General features: G+C 37.2%; 1 protein-coding gene across 2 annotated transcripts in view; it reads right to left on the bottom strand.

Annotated features, from left to right (window-relative positions):
• LOC131682197 (insulin gene enhancer protein isl-1) overlaps positions 1 to 18918 on the bottom strand; it is a 145311-nt gene that overhangs the window by 12893 nt on the left and 113500 nt on the right. For both annotated transcript variants that reach the window (XM_058963514.1, XM_058963515.1), the window contains exon 5: positions 9316 to 9436. In XM_058963514.1, coding sequence (XP_058819497.1) covers positions 9316 to 9436 — 121 coding nt within the window. The remainder of the gene's footprint in view (positions 1 to 9315; positions 9437 to 18918) is intronic.

Consider the following 18918-nt stretch of genomic DNA (forward strand, 5'->3'; position numbering starts at 1 on the left):
ATTACATTTATGCATGATAACAAATATACCAATGCGTAAGTGCAGTCCAAATTTTCCCACAAAAGCGCTGCCGGCCAGCATGAGATGCTTATTTGCACCAGCCCGGAGACAACTTGACAGCTTCCATATATTGAACTCATAAGCAAATTTTGTGGTGATTTGGTGATGTCATGAAGGCTCGAATGGAGCAAAATTTGAAAAAGGAGCATCTCATGCATTATTTTCCGTATCTATAACATATAAACAATTCAAGCATTTCTATCATCAAATTTATTTCTCAGTTCAAATTAAATTATATATTTATATTTCTAGAGAAAAAAAAACACCAATGATTTACCGACTACAAACTTCACACAACAAGAAAACTAAAACATTTTTAGGAAGGAAGCGAACCGGTTGCTAAAAACAAAGACTTCCAGCTAAATTTATAATAAGATTTATGTAACTTTGCTGACGGTTTCCAGTTGGGGATAAATTTATTCTCTAACAATAGTTTTCTTTATCCACATTTTGGAATACGCTTTCTCTAAATGTTGTTCTAAATGTTGCATTGACGGCGTTCGTAACACACGTAACGAAACACGCTTTTCTCTTAAACCTTTTTGTTTCGTTGTTCATGGTACTCGTACAGAGAATTCATACTAGCGCCACCGTGAAATTGATGGTACTTATATGAAACAAGCACTGTCTGTCAAGTTGTCCCTGGGTTGATTTGCACATAATAAAACTACAGGTATAGCTATTTTAAAATTCTTTTGTTCATAGTAGTGTGACCTTTCGTTCACTTTTCGCAGGTTTACTGTGCTCTATCGTAATTCTAAGTATTAATTTAAATAAATATGAGGTAAAATCACTTAGTATTTTTAGCGAGATAGGATTAAAATAAATAGTATAACGAACTATTAGATTTAAAAATCAAATAAAAAATCAATAATAATGAAATAAATTAAAATAACCGTTCATAAAATTCAAATATTAAAATAAATTCCAGCTAGCTAGACGGCACAACGCACAAAGAGGTATTTGATTGAAAATCCTGGCCGAAAGTATTTAAATATTTGTTTGCAACTTTCTGGTCAATCAAAGACCTTGCTTTATCAGTTATATAAAAACATATTTTTACATGTTGTATTTCCAAATGTTGGGTGTATTTCACTTTTCATTATTGAGGATTTCGGTTGATAACACATAAGTGTAGCAGATTTTAGGATGTAATAACCAGGAAGACATGCTTGATAGCTTTTGGCGTTATCTCGTTTAGCCTTCTAGTCAAGTTCGCCTCACCAAATATGGAAAGATCTTCTTCGGGGGAATGTTTCTTAGTTTTGTTACAGTCTGAAATTTTAAAGTGTAATTGGTTTCAAGAGCTTCCCTGGATACCCTGAAGCAACTTTCATAATCTTGTTAGCAACTGGATTACCTGTACTACGTAGGCCGATTTAAGCTGCATTAGATATTCAGTAAAAAGGATAGTTTCCAGAAGATTTTAAGTTTTTTCTTGTTTAACTACATACGCACCAAAGTTTCAACAGGACGTCTAGCGTACGATTAAATCTTTCAGCAGACGAATAAAATAGTTTTCTGAACCCATTTTCTATTTGCAGTTATGAATCGTTTTCTTTTCGTGCAGATTTGGACTACATGTTTTGCTTCAACTATGTTTCGAGATGAATCAGCTGGTGCCGAAGTATTTTGCACGCTATGGTTTAATAAAACCATCATTTTGTTTCCCAGGTAACTAAACCGGAATCTGGCCTAGAATTATCCGTTATTTCAAAAATAAATATCGTTACAAAAGTTTTAGCTTCGCACCAACAAAACTGACATCAATCAGGTTTCGCAACGTTCGCAGTATAGCCAACTACGGGTCATATTTCGGATCGAGACCAGTGACGATGACCACCGAAGGTCAGGAGCCCTACCCACGTACTTTTCCGGGCCCGCAAGTTGACAACCAGCCACCCCATTCAACACGGTTGAGCGTTCGAGTTCCAGAAGGCACAACTTCCATTGGACCAGCAGGGATCCGGAAGGGGATCGCCTTGGCTTGAGGTACAATCACCGGTAGAGGACATCGGCAGCGGCTGGTGCGCAACGCACTTCATACCCACACGATACCTGTGAGTAAAAACCAGTGTACCAAAGTAGGCCATCAGGGACATTAGGGACCTTCAGATTAGCGTGCCAAATAAAACAAAGGTTAGGATCAAAAAGAAAAAAAAATCGCGAGGATAGAATATGCTTCGTAAAACCCACTTTAAATATATTAGAATATAAAAATCGGATACAAACTTTAAGTATAAAAATCGGAGCGACTCTCCTTTGTGAAAATCCTTCAGTATAAAAACCGGAAAAAAAACATTTAATAAATAAATTTCCAATTGTTAAATAAACTGGATAGTTTTAATCTAAAATCTAACGTAAAGTAGTCCGTTCATATTCGTGTTTTGTTTTGTTGGCGGTTAAAATCTCCCCAAACCAAAATTAGACGGAACAAATTAATTGATGCTGACTAATTTAATTAAATATTGCACAATAATAGTTTTGGAAGCTTATTGTCTGATTACTACATTGAGGACCTATTGTTTTAAGTGTCATGGTGACTTTTAGAAAATTATGGGAATCGGATCTTGTTACTGATCTCTTAGCGGAGGCCCCATAGTCATCAATTTATCATGAGCTCTTCTTAAGAGATGTGGATTAGGGACACTTCTTCGAATAGAAAGCACAGTTTAATGTAAAATTGGTCACCGTTAAACATAAACTTGCTCACCGGAAAATTGCATACAATTCAATATTTGCTAAAAATGTATTTTTTGAGAATGCGTAGAGTTGAGACAAAAAGTCAGTGTGCTTAACGACAATAATATTTTGGAAAGTAGAAGGAAAATTATGGAAAATGACGTTTTCCGTTTGTCTAGCAGGTCAGGACCGGTTTTTATGGCCATTTCATTTTTTTTGTTATTATAAATTATATAAATAGCCTCTAAGCGGTATTGGAAATAATAAAAATTTTAAAATATTTTATGTTAGTGGCTATTAAATGTGGCATTGTAATTCTCTATCACTCACGCGAGAAGAGACTTATCCGATGTCCTACTTTTCCGAGATAAGATGAGTAGCAAAATTCTCCGTCTCCACAAATGGCGTAAGAATAATTTTCCAGATAAAATTTATTTGATTTTTTCCTTCTCACCGGAGAAGGTGATAATAGTTTAATTCCGTTGAAATCAATGAAAGCTTCAAAATATACACTTAATTTCAAAGAAAAGCGGTAACGATGTACGACAGACTTGTTTTTTTTCGTTTTTTGAAATAGCGACAGCAAGGCAGCGAGGGCAAAAAAGATACCGTGATAAACTCATTCGCTCATTCTCCGGCGGTTTTATTTATTCGGAGAAATAACACGTTGTGTATATCCGGAGAAGTTGTGTGAGTGCCAATAACTTTTCGTGGGAAAATGTGAGTTTTTATCGTCACAGTAGCAAATTATCCGGACGTATTTACTCATATGAGCGATAAATGCAATGCCTGATGGTGAATATTTGAGTGTTGAATCGAATGGTGTAATATTTTTTTGTATGGTGTTGTGAGCTTTAATATTGAAGAAAAGTAAAATTAACGCTGGAAACCATTTTTTACGGTCACGATCACATTATTTCGAAACTGACAACTTTGGATGTTTAGTATCTTTGAAGAATATTACAATGTTCAGCAGCACCTCATCCAATAAAAATAATTTTTGGCGGTCTATCCTCCTGGAAGTAATTATAAAAAAAATAGATTTTTAGTTCAAGATTTAATGTCAACAAAGGTTTTGAAAATGTCATTTCAAACAACTTTATTCAATGAAGCGGGTATAGTATAGTTGGTCAGTCGATTGCCTTGTACGCAGCTCTTTTGGGTTCGATTCCCAACCACCGTAAATCAGGTTTGAAATTTTTCTAACCTACGAATAGATCCAAAAGAACTTAAGGTTCAAGCCTATATAATCAAAATAAAAAAACTTTGTTGAAGACATTACATAACAAATTTTTTTGAAAACATGAATACTCCTTGTATAGAAATATATTAGACCAAATGTGAAAGAAAACTAATTGATAAATCTCATCTGCTGTGTATAAACAATATAATTCACATTTTATTCAAGGTAGTATCTAAAGTTTACAATTAAACATTTATTGAAAAGAACTGGCTTTTAAAAAAGTTCTACGACATTGTTTTGTATCTCGATATACTGCTTTTATATAGCTTTCATATTTTCAACAAAGTTGTTTTAAACGACATTATCAACAGCTTTGCTGAAGACACCAAGTCTTTTGCTATTTTTGAAGAGTTAATTCTTTATAGATACGTCTAGAAGATTTTATGTTGGAAAGCTTCTTCGAGTTTGTTAAAACTCCAAAGTTGATGCTTTCGAAATTATGTGATCTTGACGGATAGAAAAGTTTTCGAAATTTTTTTCCCTTTTGAAAGTACACTTTGTATTACCACACCTAAGTGGCATATTATAAAAGAAATTATAAAAGGCATCTGTTAGACTAATTTTGTTTCTGAACTGTCACTAATTTATCAACCTTACTAAAAATTTAAGCATTTTCGAAATATCAACGATTTTCATCAAAACCGAATTTCTGGCTACGCTACTGCTCGGATATTTTTGTCATTAAAAATGTCATTCTAAAATCTAAAATATCTCCTATGTAACGAAACTATGGATTTTAGTCATTTATACACCAGCCGATTCAGAAACACAGTCTTATAAATAGACAGTTATTTATTCAACATCTAATTCGGAATAATTTATGGTATCAACCGAAGCATTGTATTAACCTTGTAATGGTCGAAAACTTGGAATCATACTGCACAGTGTAACTGTTACGCGATTAGAATAGCCTTCCAACTATTTTTAGGAAATAAACAATTCACAGGTTGATAATAAATAAATATTCATTCACTAAATCATTCTGAAAAATTCTGTCAAAGCCGCCATGTCATATGGAATGAAAATATTTTAAGATATTTAGGTTTGAAAAGTAGGTGTTAGCGGTACATTTGCAGTGCTGACAGAATTAATAAATTTCTGCGATTTATTAAAACTTTATTATTATTAAATTTTTATAACAAATTATGGTAATTTCGGGAGAGATGCCTCACTGTCTATATCTCGTTTATTTGGGTCACTTTTATATGGTAATATAATATTGTGAGATTGTCTTTCGAAGAATTAAACACTGGAGATGTAAAATAATCCTTATTATTAACTCACGAAAATTTTATTAATTATTATGTGCGTCCAGTTGCATTACGGAGCGTCAAAAAATTTTAAGCACCACATTAAAATTTCTTTTTTTTTTAAATTGATCGATTTTTTTTGGTAAATCATGTATCGGTTGAATAGCTGGGATCTTATAGAAGGCATTCTGATCATGAGTACAGTCATCCATAATTTCAGAGAAAAAAATTGTCGTTCGGCATCTCTCCCCTACAATTGGGATAGATTCCGCATCAAAATTGCGGGTAAGATGAGTGATAAAAACGAAAACTTCAACGAATTGATGCTTTTTAAAAATGAGTCTTTCAAGAACAAACCTAAGTTATTTTTTTTTTTTTTTTTTTTTTTTTATTTCAATTATAGAGGTTTTAACCTTAAGGTCATTCGCCTCTTCGGGTTAGAAAAATCTCTTAGGAAAAATTTCTAACCCTATGTGCGGGGTCGGGACTCGAACCCAGGTGCGCTGCGTACAAGGCAATCGATTTACCAATACGCTACGCCCACTCCCAACCTAAGTTATTATTCATTGTTGGGAGAAACAGCCATAAACTGCTTTTAAGGAACCCCTACCAACACATAGATATGTATCGCTCGTTCAAACATGTAGATAAATAGTACCCTTAATTAACCTACTTTAACTTAACCGTTACACAAGGTTGCGAAAAAAATATATTTTTAAAATGTTGAATAAAAAACTGTTTCTAGAAATGGTAGTACCTCCTTAAAAAAGTGAAGGTGCTAGCAGATTTATAGGTGTAAGCAAACTTCAAGAAACTCAGCTGAAGACCTCTAATCACAAAAACCATCAACGAGAGCTAAAAATTTCTGTTGTTCACCATTTTTCAGTTTGTGACCACGGTACGGCGTCTCACCCGCACATTTCTCCTGCAATGACCTTTTTATTTAAAAAAAATGTTCGTGAAAATTTGATGAATTTTTTTCATGACCAAAACCATTTCAAAGTATTTTAGAAACTTGTCGCAATTGATAAAAATGATTTCATTGAATATTGAATGGTTTACTTTGATGCAGGATCGATTTTTAGAAATGTGCGGCATCTCTCCCCAAATTACCCTATAAATGATATGATTTTCGGCAATGTTGTTAACCACAAACTTTTTATAGGGTTCGGTTTTCACTTTTAGTGAAATATCGACCTGAACATGCGGAGATGTCAAAAAGTAGCGTTTCTCATACTAATCCCCATACAAACTTTAAACTCAATCCGCGATTCTGGGGAGCAACCAATCGCCCCATTTGTGACCACAAAATTCAAAAAAGGTTATGTCTTTTTCTTCAACGAAGCATTTTTCGTGCATTGTAAATAGTTGGTTTCGTTCATTTCACGAACTGAAAAATGGTGACTTGACGAACGAACATTTCCGTAATTTTACAAATTTAGTGCATGTTGCACGAAAATTATCGTCGATGACGAAACTAATGTTCGTGATTCAAACGAAATGGCGAATTCATTTTTCGCACATTGAACGATTTTTTTTTCGTTCGTTGAGCGAAAGATTTCGTAATTTTTAATATCATTTATTCATCCGATCTATTTGGTTCGATGTTTGACGATATCGATTGTTTCAAAAAAAATTATCTGGCCTAAACTGTTTTATTTCAAAGAGCTCTTCACTGTTGTTTACTATCAGTATCTTTTGCGACATTTACAAAAATTAGATGCACTCTCGGTAGTAACAAATTTTTTTAAAATAAATATTATGGGCATTCTTTGCCGAAAACCGTGAATAGCTCAAAAATAATTTCGTGGGTTGATGACGAATCCATTTCGTTAATATTCACGAACATCTTTCGTAGTGATGGGCATTTGGGAAAAAATCGATTTCGCCAGATCGATTTGTTAATCCAAATGAAAAGAATCGATTTTTGAGGTTACCAGATCGAAGCAAAACGCTTATTTTGTGAAATATTATTCGTAATATTCACGAAAGCTATTTGCAGAATTTACGAAAATTATTCCTAATATTTACAAAGCTCTTTTGAAATCATTTTTATATACATTACGGGTTGCTCGTAAAAACTTGGGTTGTTAATAAGTCGATTTCGCATATTATTTCATTTGAACGCTAATTTTTTTTTATTTACGAGCATTATTAGTATGTATGTTGAATTCGCGGGCAACTTATTTAAATAAAAACTTTATCTTATTATTTGTAGCAAATTTACGAATAAATTCGATCAGTTTTCAAATTTTTTTGTGCATAAATATTTTGGGAATTCTTCGAAAAATTGAAGTGGCAGCACTGGCGAAACGCCCGGACGTGATGTTGTTAACGTTCAATATTGTTCAAAGTTTTTCAGTAATATACAGTATATTCAACAGGAAAATGAACTCAATCATTCAGTAGGTCGTTTTTGCTGTTGTGTTACGTGTTAGTTGGTTGAAATATCGCGAGAAAAGTATGATTTTGCGTAGAGATTTGTCGTCACAACTTTGCCATTGAAGTATGTGAAGCAATCCGCCAAAACTACGCCTGTTTGTTCCGCTTAGCGTCTACAGCGCCTCTGGACCTGAGTAACTGATGCAACAATTTCACGGACGGATGAGAATTCTTCAGAGAAATCTCATGAATTTATTTACTGGTGAGTCTTTTCATGTCATTTTTCAATGCTTGTATACTTTCCCAAATATTTCCCTTTTTGTAAATACGTGCCAGAATCAAAAATATCATTTTTCATTCTGAAAGTGCGAATATATTGCAAATATCCAATTAATACGTGGATGTATTCGCACAAGGCTCATTGTATATGAAGGCGGCCTCAGAATGTACGTGTAGAAACAGGCATTCTTGAAATGGGTCGTTGGATATATAGTAGAGCTATCGTCTTTCATTTCCTGGGCTAAACATGTGAAAACAAATATATCATTACGAAGATGCAGACAAGTTTCTTCCTTAAACGGACTACCGGACAGTGGGAGATGGATTGTATATTACACACACATAAATATTTTGAGAATTTTTCAGAAAAAAAATATCGTTCATATTACGAGCGGTGTTCGTAAATATTTGAAAGATTCTCGTATATTCTCTCAAACGATTCGTTTGAATTATGAAACCGATTAGTAATTAACTCAAAAATTCGTTTATTTGTATTTATAAAAAAACTTGTGACAAAAAACGTGTTCATAGAACTAAGAATAATTTGCCATATGTAGGAAAAATTCGCAATTTTTTTCAAAACTGTTTGTACGAAGCCGATTTGTAGCAGCTTTACGAATACATTCTCTCAGTGTGCAAATTTCTTACCAGACCACGTGATACCAAATCAGAGTTCTGTTCGATTGCTTGCTAGCACGGAAAAAAGAATCAATGGCTACTATGTCTCGAACAATCATTTCTATCGTAATAACGTTTCCAATAATTTACAAAGCAACTGCCGAACGTAAGATTTGGCATATCACATAGTATTAAAGCGAAAAATATGCAGATGAGCAAAACGTACGACATTCGACATTTCAACATTAACAATCATCCTACAGCCCTATATTATTGATAGGATGACGTCACACAACGCGCAACGAAAAAGTTTCAGTGCCGACGCAGTATCTCTACATTGAAAAGATCGATACGAATCTTGACACTGTAGCGGCATTTAGTGTAAAGGACGACCTTTCCAATTGATTCTTATCAACGTGTCGAATATCTACCGACCTACCGTGGCATAAGATGAAAGCGGAAGCCGCTTGGACATTCCCTCTCCCAACAAGGCTTAGAAAAATCATTAGCAAAGCGTGACTTTGACGGGTTTGTTGTTTGCCTCCAAGTGTGGACTGATATTCCAGATTCGGCTATCGCATTCGAGCTGTGTGTTTTTTTATTTTTACTTCAACGTAAACCGCACAGACGCGAAAGGTGTGATCAGCACGTTCACCTAAGGCGTGAGCCACATAAAATTTTATTGCTGTTCTAAAGATACCTAGGCGAATAATAAGGGCTCTTGTTGGCACAGACAAACGGACATTACAATGTGCTAACGGTGTGATGTCTGCTAATTTACGGCCAACACTCGGTACGAACCTTAAAGTATGCAGTTGTTTCTCGTTGAGCACCGTTCTCACTCGGGTTGGCTTGCCGTCGGATGGTCCACTGGGTCCCTTGCCTCGCATACTTTTGTGCGAGCCCGACTCGCTGCCGGAATCTGAAATTGAGGAAGAAAGGACATGATGTTAAGTTTTCACATACAGTATTTACGAATATTGAAGATGAAATTAAAGTTCATTGGTTTCAATTGCAATTTCCCTAACTTCATATACACGACTGCAAATTCCGCGGAGAACTCAATTTCATAGCTTTTCACGAGTGACACAAATTGTAGCTTCATTTTGCCAATTTGTGCCTCCAGGAGGCCACTTTGCATCCGGTAAACTACAACCACAGTCAGTGCCGCCTAAATTCGAAACCTCCATCGTTCGCTCTGGTCCGTCAATTGGACCTCTGCGGATACTCTACTCGCAGCATCCACAAGAAACTGATGCACACGAACCAAAAAGAAACACATACCAAATCACAAGCTCGACCACAGCCACTCGCCTTTTCATGTTTGCCGTCGCGTGATTAAGTACAATTGCTTCTTTTCCTCGCATATCGTATGCATGACCCCCGAGTGGGTCTGTGTGTCTGTTGTGTATGCAAAGTCTCTCCTTTGGATGCCGATCCAGCCAGACCGGTCGTAATTACCATAATACATATTCCATACCGCGGTCTGCCTCAATTGACCGCCTCCGGTCGTACCTCCTTCTTCAGCAGTGGTCCCTTCTTCTAAGAGCTCCCAGCTTATACACTTCAATTCAGTTCGTGGTTTCTTTGGGTCTTCGCAAAGCCCCAGAGTAGCAAGCTGTGCAGCGTACAGTACACAAGAAACTATTGATTTGATTTGAAAATTCGTTTTCCAAAATATTTCGGATGATTGCTTCCCTTCTTTCCGTTCCGCTGGAAAAAACCTTTCCACACATCAAGCAATTTCTCTTTATGGCATAGTCTTCCCGATGCCGACATCGAGCTATCCGGTAGAACCAGCCAGCAGCGGTGAGCTGTTGCGCTAATTGCGCCTACGATCAATTTGATGTGTGTTTAATATCAATGAAAGAAGAAAATGATTGCTCGTTTCAGAACCCAAAAGTTGCTCGCGCCGAACGGCTATTTGATCACTACTACGTACCGGTCGATGGAGGGACGGCTTTTTTGGGGCGTTTGTTTTTTTCCGGTCCGGTTCTTTCGTGTTGTGTTTTCTTCCTTCCGCTTGGCCTATCAATTTCCACGCAGCTCCATCAGCCGACCGCAGCACCAACTTGACTGGTACCTACAGGTGCTGAGAGGCCGTTCAGTCGTTTGGCAGATGGTACGGAAAAGTGAGCAACTTATACATGGGTACGCACCCGTTTCGTGAAGTTCACCGAAATACACAAACCGAAGAGTTCAGTGGGTCACGACAACGCTAAAAGCTTTTCACTTTTCCCATCGTTCGTCAACAATCTTTTGCTGCAGGAAGGGTGGGTAAGGGTTATGTATATAGCGATAGCTCTCGAATTGCTGTAGATTGGCCTTGAAATGGAATTGTGTTTGAATTTATTTTCGTTCGAATATATTGGTGCAACTTTCACATAAATTGAAGCATCGGAAAACTGAAATCGTGCTCAGAAAACTGACACGACACCTCAAAAATTTGGAGTACCGTATGAGGTCTTTTCCAGTGAGTTGCATGCACAACCAAAAAAACACCTTCACACGAAAAAATGTTTTGATAAAGTATTTGGTCAAATTTTTGGTCTAGCATAGAAATCGACAATAAAGCATCATTGACTAAACTTCAGCATCGTCTTGATAGTTCACCAATTATGGAAATCAGTTACTCGGTCCGTCAATGCCGGTGACCTGTCCGATGGCAAGACAGCCACCACGGTATACCCATTTCCAGCAGCTTTTGTGTACGCATGGGTGGCAACATAGGAAAACATCAGCCATCATGGTGCCGCCGCCCGCAGCATAACTATAGAGTTTCGGTTCTAGCGCACACCGTAGGTGTATAAAGATAAGGAAATGAAGTGGTGAGGAACGAGAGTAAACGTGTTTCCTCATGGACTTGCAGCGCCGACGCAGAATCGCGTCACCCGACGCTAACGGGTTGTCCGCCACCCCAGGGACTCGACGCCCCTAACAAACACTCACTATCTACCGCTGGGGTTTGCTGCGTTCAGGAAGGGAATTGACCACTGAGTGCGGTCCAATCGTAGGTTGCCGGCGAGGTTAACTTATCGTTTTCCTTTGTTTTCCGTTTATACAAGTTTTGTTATTCTATACACGGGAGATAATTATCGTTGTTCGAGAAGCGATTTTATCTCTTTTCACCGCGCTTGGCAAATCCATAGCAAGCAGCATACCGCGGGGGCTTAGCCTTCCCGGTAGCAATGCCCGGTGGAGCGGTCTGTTTTGATGGCGAGAAATTCAAAAATTCAGCTGCTGAAAAGCGCTTTTGCTAATAAGGTCGGTGTATTTGTTTTTTTTAGTTACTTGCATCTATTTTTTTGGTGAGTTGCATTACTATACTTGGAAGCAATCAAGTGTAATGGAGTTCTTCTGACGTAGTTCTTAAGCTAAAAGTAGGTGGAAATGAAAGTGAATAATTGTAAAATCGGGGAACGTCTAAGCCAGATTATAAACAAACTCGTGCGAATGCGCAAAAAACTAAGCTTTGGCACTACAATCTTTCTGTAGAATAATTGCAGTGCTAGCGAGGTCACGATCCTACTGACTCAATATGGCGTAACTGAGACAAAAGGCTGGTTAAAATAAACTATGCATATTTGCGCTCAAATGGCCTAAAACCGATAGCTAAATTAGTCATGGAATTTGCGTTTCAACTTCTTCTCATCAGAATCCGAAACTGACTTAGTGCCAGGACTAAGCTAGCACCGGATTGATGCTAGCTCCAAAAAACAGAAATATAGCATAGTGAATATTGCATTGGTCTGCTAAGCCAAATCAAGTTCGATTTCATTAATTATCATCAGCTTAATCAGAGCTCACTTTCTTGTGGGACTTTATGCAGGACTAGGGTTTGCTCAGAAATAGTGTTTTCGTTTTTTGAAGCTATTGTGAGTCCGGTGTTAGCATAATTCTGGCACTAAGTTAGTGTCCGAATCCGATGAGTCGAAGTCGAAACGAAAAGTTCATAACAAATTTCAACAAAATATTTTCCGCTGTTTTATATGTCACATAAGGTCCAAATAAATTATAAAATTTTTATCTGAAATTTCTTGAAAAAACACACAGGGTAGTTTCGGGAGAGATGCCGCACTCTCTATATCTCACTTTTATACGGTAATATGATATTGTGAGTTTGTCTTTCGAAGAATTATAACTCTAGAGATGTAAAATAATCCTTTTTGATTACTCACGAACATTTTATTAATGATTTTGTGTGTTCAGTTGCATCACGGCGTGCCGAAAATTTTTCAGCACCGCATTGAAATTTCGTTTTTTTAAATTGTTCGATTTTTTTTGGTGAATCATGTATCGGTTGAATAGCTGGGATCGTTTAGAAGGCATTCTGATCATGAGCACGATCATCCATAATTTTAGAGGAAAATGTCGTCGTGCGGCATCTCTCCCCAACAATTGTGAGAGATGCCGCATCAAAATTGCGGGTGAGATGCCGCAATCAATGGAAGAGGATGCATAGCTAAAATGTATTTTTTCACCTCGGAATGTCATTAAATGATCATTTGCGTCAGGTATAGGTTCTTAATAAGGTATATCCACGAACTAACGGACCTAACACAGCGACATATACGGTTATGAGTCTATTCATCTATACATTTAAACGGGCGATATGGGGGGAATTTTTTTTTTAAAATTGTGTATTTTGGGGTCAAAATGACCTAGTACCCCACTTTCCCGTTTTTTTCCTGAAACGGAAATATCTTCATTCTAATACTAAGGTTAATTTCTTTAAAAAGAGGAATAAATTGTAATTTTCTGATTGCTACTTCAAAAGTTAAAGCATTTAATATATGTTTCCTCCATATTTTTCCATGGTACAAGTTATAAAAATTTCAAGCGAAGTGGGTGGGAGTCTAGAATTGTCCAAATGATGTGAATTTTGGTATCTGAGCTAACTTTGACATTTGCCACAATATGAGAGGGGGGAGGGGCCTTTGAGACTTCAAAAAAAAAATTGTTTTGCAATCATATTTGAAGCATGAATATAAATGTAAAATTAAGTTCCACCACAAATCCACACAACTTGTCGTGCTTTCTTCAACGAATTATTATAATTATAATTTTACACGTGAATTGAAAATTACAGTTCCTGTAAACGTAAAACCAATGCACTTCAATGTATTTTTATTTGCATATTGCTGTAAAATGAATGACATGTAATATTACACGAAAGAAAGTATAAAATTGTATGCTTTTTGATGCTGCAATTGAGTGCATTGATTTTAACGTAATTTTCAATCAAATTTTTGATTTAATCTTTGTATGTTTACATTCGTATTGATTTACATGTCGTTTAAATTTCATTATTTTTTGGTGTGTAGGATCAGCGTATCGTACGCATTTATCAATACGTACTGTGGTCGGGTGAGAGGGGCTTGTTCAAAACGACTAAACCAAAAAGATATCCATACACAGAAAAAAAATGTTGGTAAAAATAAGAGTTTTTCACTCTTAGCAAAAATCAACCAACGCATACTCTTAGTTTAAAAATAAAACTATGGTTTTCAGTACTATTCTTCATTTGCTTAAAAGGAAAACTTTTACTTTGATTATTATTCTTGATTAATTTAAAAGTTTTACTTTCAACCTAATAGTTGGCGTTTGTTGTTTTTTGCTAAGAGCGGAACACTCTTACTTTTACCAATATTTTTTTTTTCTGTGTACGTATATGAACATTAACGGAAGAATTTCGTGAAATTATGACTTTTTTATCGAGATTTTCTGAATAATGCGAAGTTTTGGGATGAAATTTTGACTTTTCGTGCTATAGCGCGAGAATATAGTGAAGAACCGATTTTATCAGCTTCATATGAAAATTGATAGTTGGTAGTTTTATGGGCTCTAGCAGACGAACCATGTTGAATTCGAGTAAATCCTTTCTTGGGCATATTTTTCTTACCTTAGAGATCCAAAATATGCAAAAATAAAAATTTAATATTTTTTTTTGTTTTGCTCTGTCAGACCCTTTTAAGGAGAATTTAAACTAAATAATCAGAAAAGGATGATCGCGCCAATGTCAGGTCCTACGTTGTGTACTCTCCGTCTTTCGGTGTGAATGTTCAATTCTACGATATAAAACAAACTACATTTATTTGGCGAATTATGAACTACCTCCTGAGAGGCATCCTGCCTCCTCAGAGGTCGACAGACAAGAGACACAAAATCTACATTAAACTTACAAACTATAAAAGGAAAAACTATTTGGTGCTAATAAATTTTAGCTCGTGAAACATTTCATCGATTACGGTATAAAGGAACGCTTCCACTGGCACACAGTTCGCCATTCTATGTTTACCTTTTGCTTATATATTGATAACAGAGACGTTTTCTGGATACCCCAAACAATATCCATTTGTTGAAACGAGTCTCAACATCCTCCCCGCCTAAAACGAATGTTTCAACCTTAAACTGAGATCACTTGGACGAATTGAACAAATGAGGGTTCTGTTGCTGATCTTCAAACCACAATCCTGGACGGTTGGTTCGTGGAAAACCGTCTAATGCAGGTTGGTATAGTATTTGTATAATCCGATAATAACACATTTTGGATGGCGAATTGTTGACGGCAACGAGTGAATTAGGTATTGGTATATGACTGCGCAAAGCATCGCTGTTCCTAGAAGGTAACAGGTACAGGTGAGCTGAATATGTATGTTGTTTTGGTTCTTCAATGTGCATAGCTGTGACCACGGCAAATTCATGAAGTCAAATTTTGTGTTGACATCCAAAGTGACTGCAAAATTGAAACAAGCGAAGAACCACAGACATAATTCTATGCTATTGGACAGGTACTCACCTGTGGCTAATGTTGAATTGGCCTTGAATGTTTCAGATCGGCTTATCTGGGATTAGTTGTCTCGCCAAAAACAGCAATCTCTTTGAGTTAATGATGGGATACACTGGCTGGAAACATGTGACATTTTCGAGCCTCGCGGAAAGATAGGATCTTTCCGAGTCCGAGATAGAAAACACTGGTCGGAAATTGATAGCATTTCCAAGCCTCGCGGAAAGTAGCAATCTCTCCGAGTCGATGATAAGATTCACTTGCTGTAAACTGGGGCCATTTTCGAGTCTCGCAGAAAGGTAGAATCTTTCCGAGCCCAAGACGGGATAACCTGATCGGAAACTAGTGGTATTTCCGAACCTCGCGAAAAGTGTGGATCTTTCCAAGTCAGCTGGATGCACTGACTGGAAACTGATAGCATTTCCGAGCCTCGCGGAAAGGTAGGATCTTTCCCAGCCCAAGACGGGATACACTGGTCGGAAACTAGTGGTATTTCCGAGCCTCGCGGAAAGTATAGATCTTTCCGAGCCCAAGACGGGATGCACTGGTCGGAAACTAGTGACATTTCAGAGCCTCGCGGAAAGTATAGATCTTTTCGAGCCCACGACGGGAGCACTGTACTTATTTATAACTAGGGACGCTCCGAAATCCGAAAACTAGGTACATTTCAAAATAGTTGGAACTCACATCTCGAGTTAAAGCGATGGCGGTGGATCTATCTTGGTGGAATGGCGTAGAATCCATTTTGAACAGATACATATTCTGCCGATGAAATTATTAGTCCTGAGTTCAGCATCCTGGTCACGGCACCCAGCTCGCTTTTAATCGTATTGTGACCCAAAGATTCGCTTTCCTATCGCTCGTTTTAGGTGCTTGTTGATCTCAACAGGAAGCAAGAAATCTTGTGATAAAGCATGAAATTACCACGAACTACAGATATTGATTGGCAAACTAGTGCACGGCGATGAGCGAAGAATAGCTGACGACAATTCCATTGACCCCGGCGCAGCGTTGATCGATGAACGGCGATGACCGACGAACGACTTACGACAATTCTATTGACCGCAGCGCGGCGTTGACCGCTGACCGGCAATGACCGAAGAACGGGATTCAAGATTTGATGGTGCGGGCACGTTGATTCTTAGGCTCCCATTTCAAGTTGAACTAAATATATCCTAATTGGCATTGAAACAATGGCGCTGAAGCCATTAATGCCTTTCGATGATGGTGAAACACAATAGCGTGGATGCCATTTTTATGTTACAGCGTAGCTCGCGTGGACTCACGATTTAGTGATCCGTAAAGCACGTAAGAAATCCTTGGTACCAGGGATGCCAACGGTACCGATAAACTACATTTTTTTCGATATATTTACATTTGCACAAGCCGTACAGCCCGCTACAGCGACGTATCACTACAGCTCTTGCCAGAACAGTAGCCAAACCGAGTACATTTTCCCGTACAGCAGTAGAATACATTTTTGTTTTGCTGCTGTACTCCGACTGCTCGGTGAGAGTGTGGCGTAGTAAAGTTTGTTCTCTCGCTTTGTACATTTTTCTCTGCATAGTCAAAGGGAGAGTCCCGCACACGAAAGCGTTGATGCCGGCCGTGGCGTAAATGAGCCGCATTCATTGTAGTCATTTTTGAATAAAAATATTAAAAAGATTGAAAATATTAAAAAATGTAAAATAAGGAAAGAGAAGCTGTACCGCTCGCGTCTGGTGGCTGTACTGGGGACAGTAGTTTTCTGTCATGTTACTGCTTTACACACAGGCAGCCGTACAGCGCTGGGCGTCCTGCACTAGCGAATGACAGCAACATCGAGAGAGAAATGAGAATGTAGGCAGAAAAATTACAGCCGTGGAAAAGGTAGGCATTTTGCATCCTTGCTTGGTACACCTCCGATCTTGGTCACGGCACCAGAATGATCGCGCCAATGTCAGGTCCTACGTTGTGTACTCTCCGTCTTTCGGTGTGAATGTTCAATTCTACGATATAAAACAAACTACATTTATTTGGCGAACTATGAACTACCTCTTGAGAGGCGTCCTGCCTCCTCAGAGGTCGACAGATAAGAGACACAAAATCTTCATTAAACTTACAAACTATAAAAGGAAAAGCTATTTGGTGCTAATAAATTTCAGCTCGTGAAACATTTCACCGATTACGGTATAAAGGAACGCTTCCATCGACACACAGTTCGCCATTCTATGTTTACCTTTTGCTTATATATTGATAACATAGACGTTTTCTGGATACCCCAAACAATATCCATTTGTTGAAACGAGTCTCAACAAATGATATGTGGCTAAAATTCACTAAGGGGCTGATAAAAACGAGTCTTCACTGTATAATTTTGAAGAGAATATACCTAGATTTGTTCAAAACGGTCAATTACATTCCTAACAATTTTAAAGAATCATAAAGGTGAAATTTGAAGGAAAACGAATGGCGAGCGAGTAGTATTCTCCACGACAACGTTTGAGTGTGTGATTGCATACCTGTGCACAGTGGAGGATTTCCCTAAAAACCTGGCCAAAGTCCAAAATGGTTTTGATTGACCTGCAAAGGTGCATATCACGTTTTTTTGGGGCGCAGATTACGATTTTAATGTCAGATTTTCAAAATTCAAAATGGCGGATGCAAAATAGCCAACATTTTAATCTAAATATAAGTAAATTTTCACGAATGAAGATTTAATGGCTCCAGTGTATGCCAATAACGTTTATAATGCATCGAATTTAAAATAGTGTGTAGTTAAATGATAGAATTTGTTGATTTGCACGCATTAAGATGTTTGGGTGTTTAGATAATGTAGCTATTATGAGAATTGATATTATTAGTCATTTCAAACTATATATTTTGAAATATTATGCAACATAGTTACAAAACTTTTAAACTCTCTGTACGATTATTGTTCAATTGCTGTCCGATGCACATATTTTTCAAAGAACGAAAAATAGTATTTTTTATAGATTACAGAAAATAAACCGATTCTGCGGCGAAATGCATGTAGTGAAAATTGACAACAAGTTTGCATGCAAATTGCAGTAACTAAAAAATGAATATGACAAACATACGAAAACAAGTCGAATTCACTAAGATTATTTAAATTAAATTTGACCGAGGATTTGTCCAAAGTCCATTATTAAGTTGAAACGTCCATTTAAATTCATGCGTTATACTTGGTCAGAACATGCCAGTACTGCTTCCTGGTATAGTTTTGAGCAACCACGTTTTGTTGTCATGCTTACTGACATGCTGCGACTATCAACCTTCTCACAAGCTGGAGTGTACGCCAAAGTGAGCTTTTTGGCCAAATCACGGCCGGAGATCCCAGCATTCTTTTGCACTACTCTACTCTTTTCGTTTGTAGTATCCAGTCATATATTCCACCTCTAGATTTGTTTTGCTTTGCATGATCAAAGGTCATAGTTCCTTTAATCATGGCATTCATAATTGATTTTGATAGTAACGTTTAATCATGGTATTCATAATCGATTTTTGATATTTGAAACCTTTGGCGATCACTTCTGTTGACCTCGTTGGATTTCAATATGAACGACCAAAATTATTTACGTCTTTTGCGTTCAACTTTTGATGACTTTTGAACATAT

The sequence above is a fragment of the Topomyia yanbarensis genome, chromosome 2 (assembly GCF_030247195.1).
Source record: "Topomyia yanbarensis strain Yona2022 chromosome 2, ASM3024719v1, whole genome shotgun sequence".
In the NCBI taxonomy this organism is placed as follows: Eukaryota; Metazoa; Arthropoda; class Insecta; order Diptera; family Culicidae; genus Topomyia; species Topomyia yanbarensis.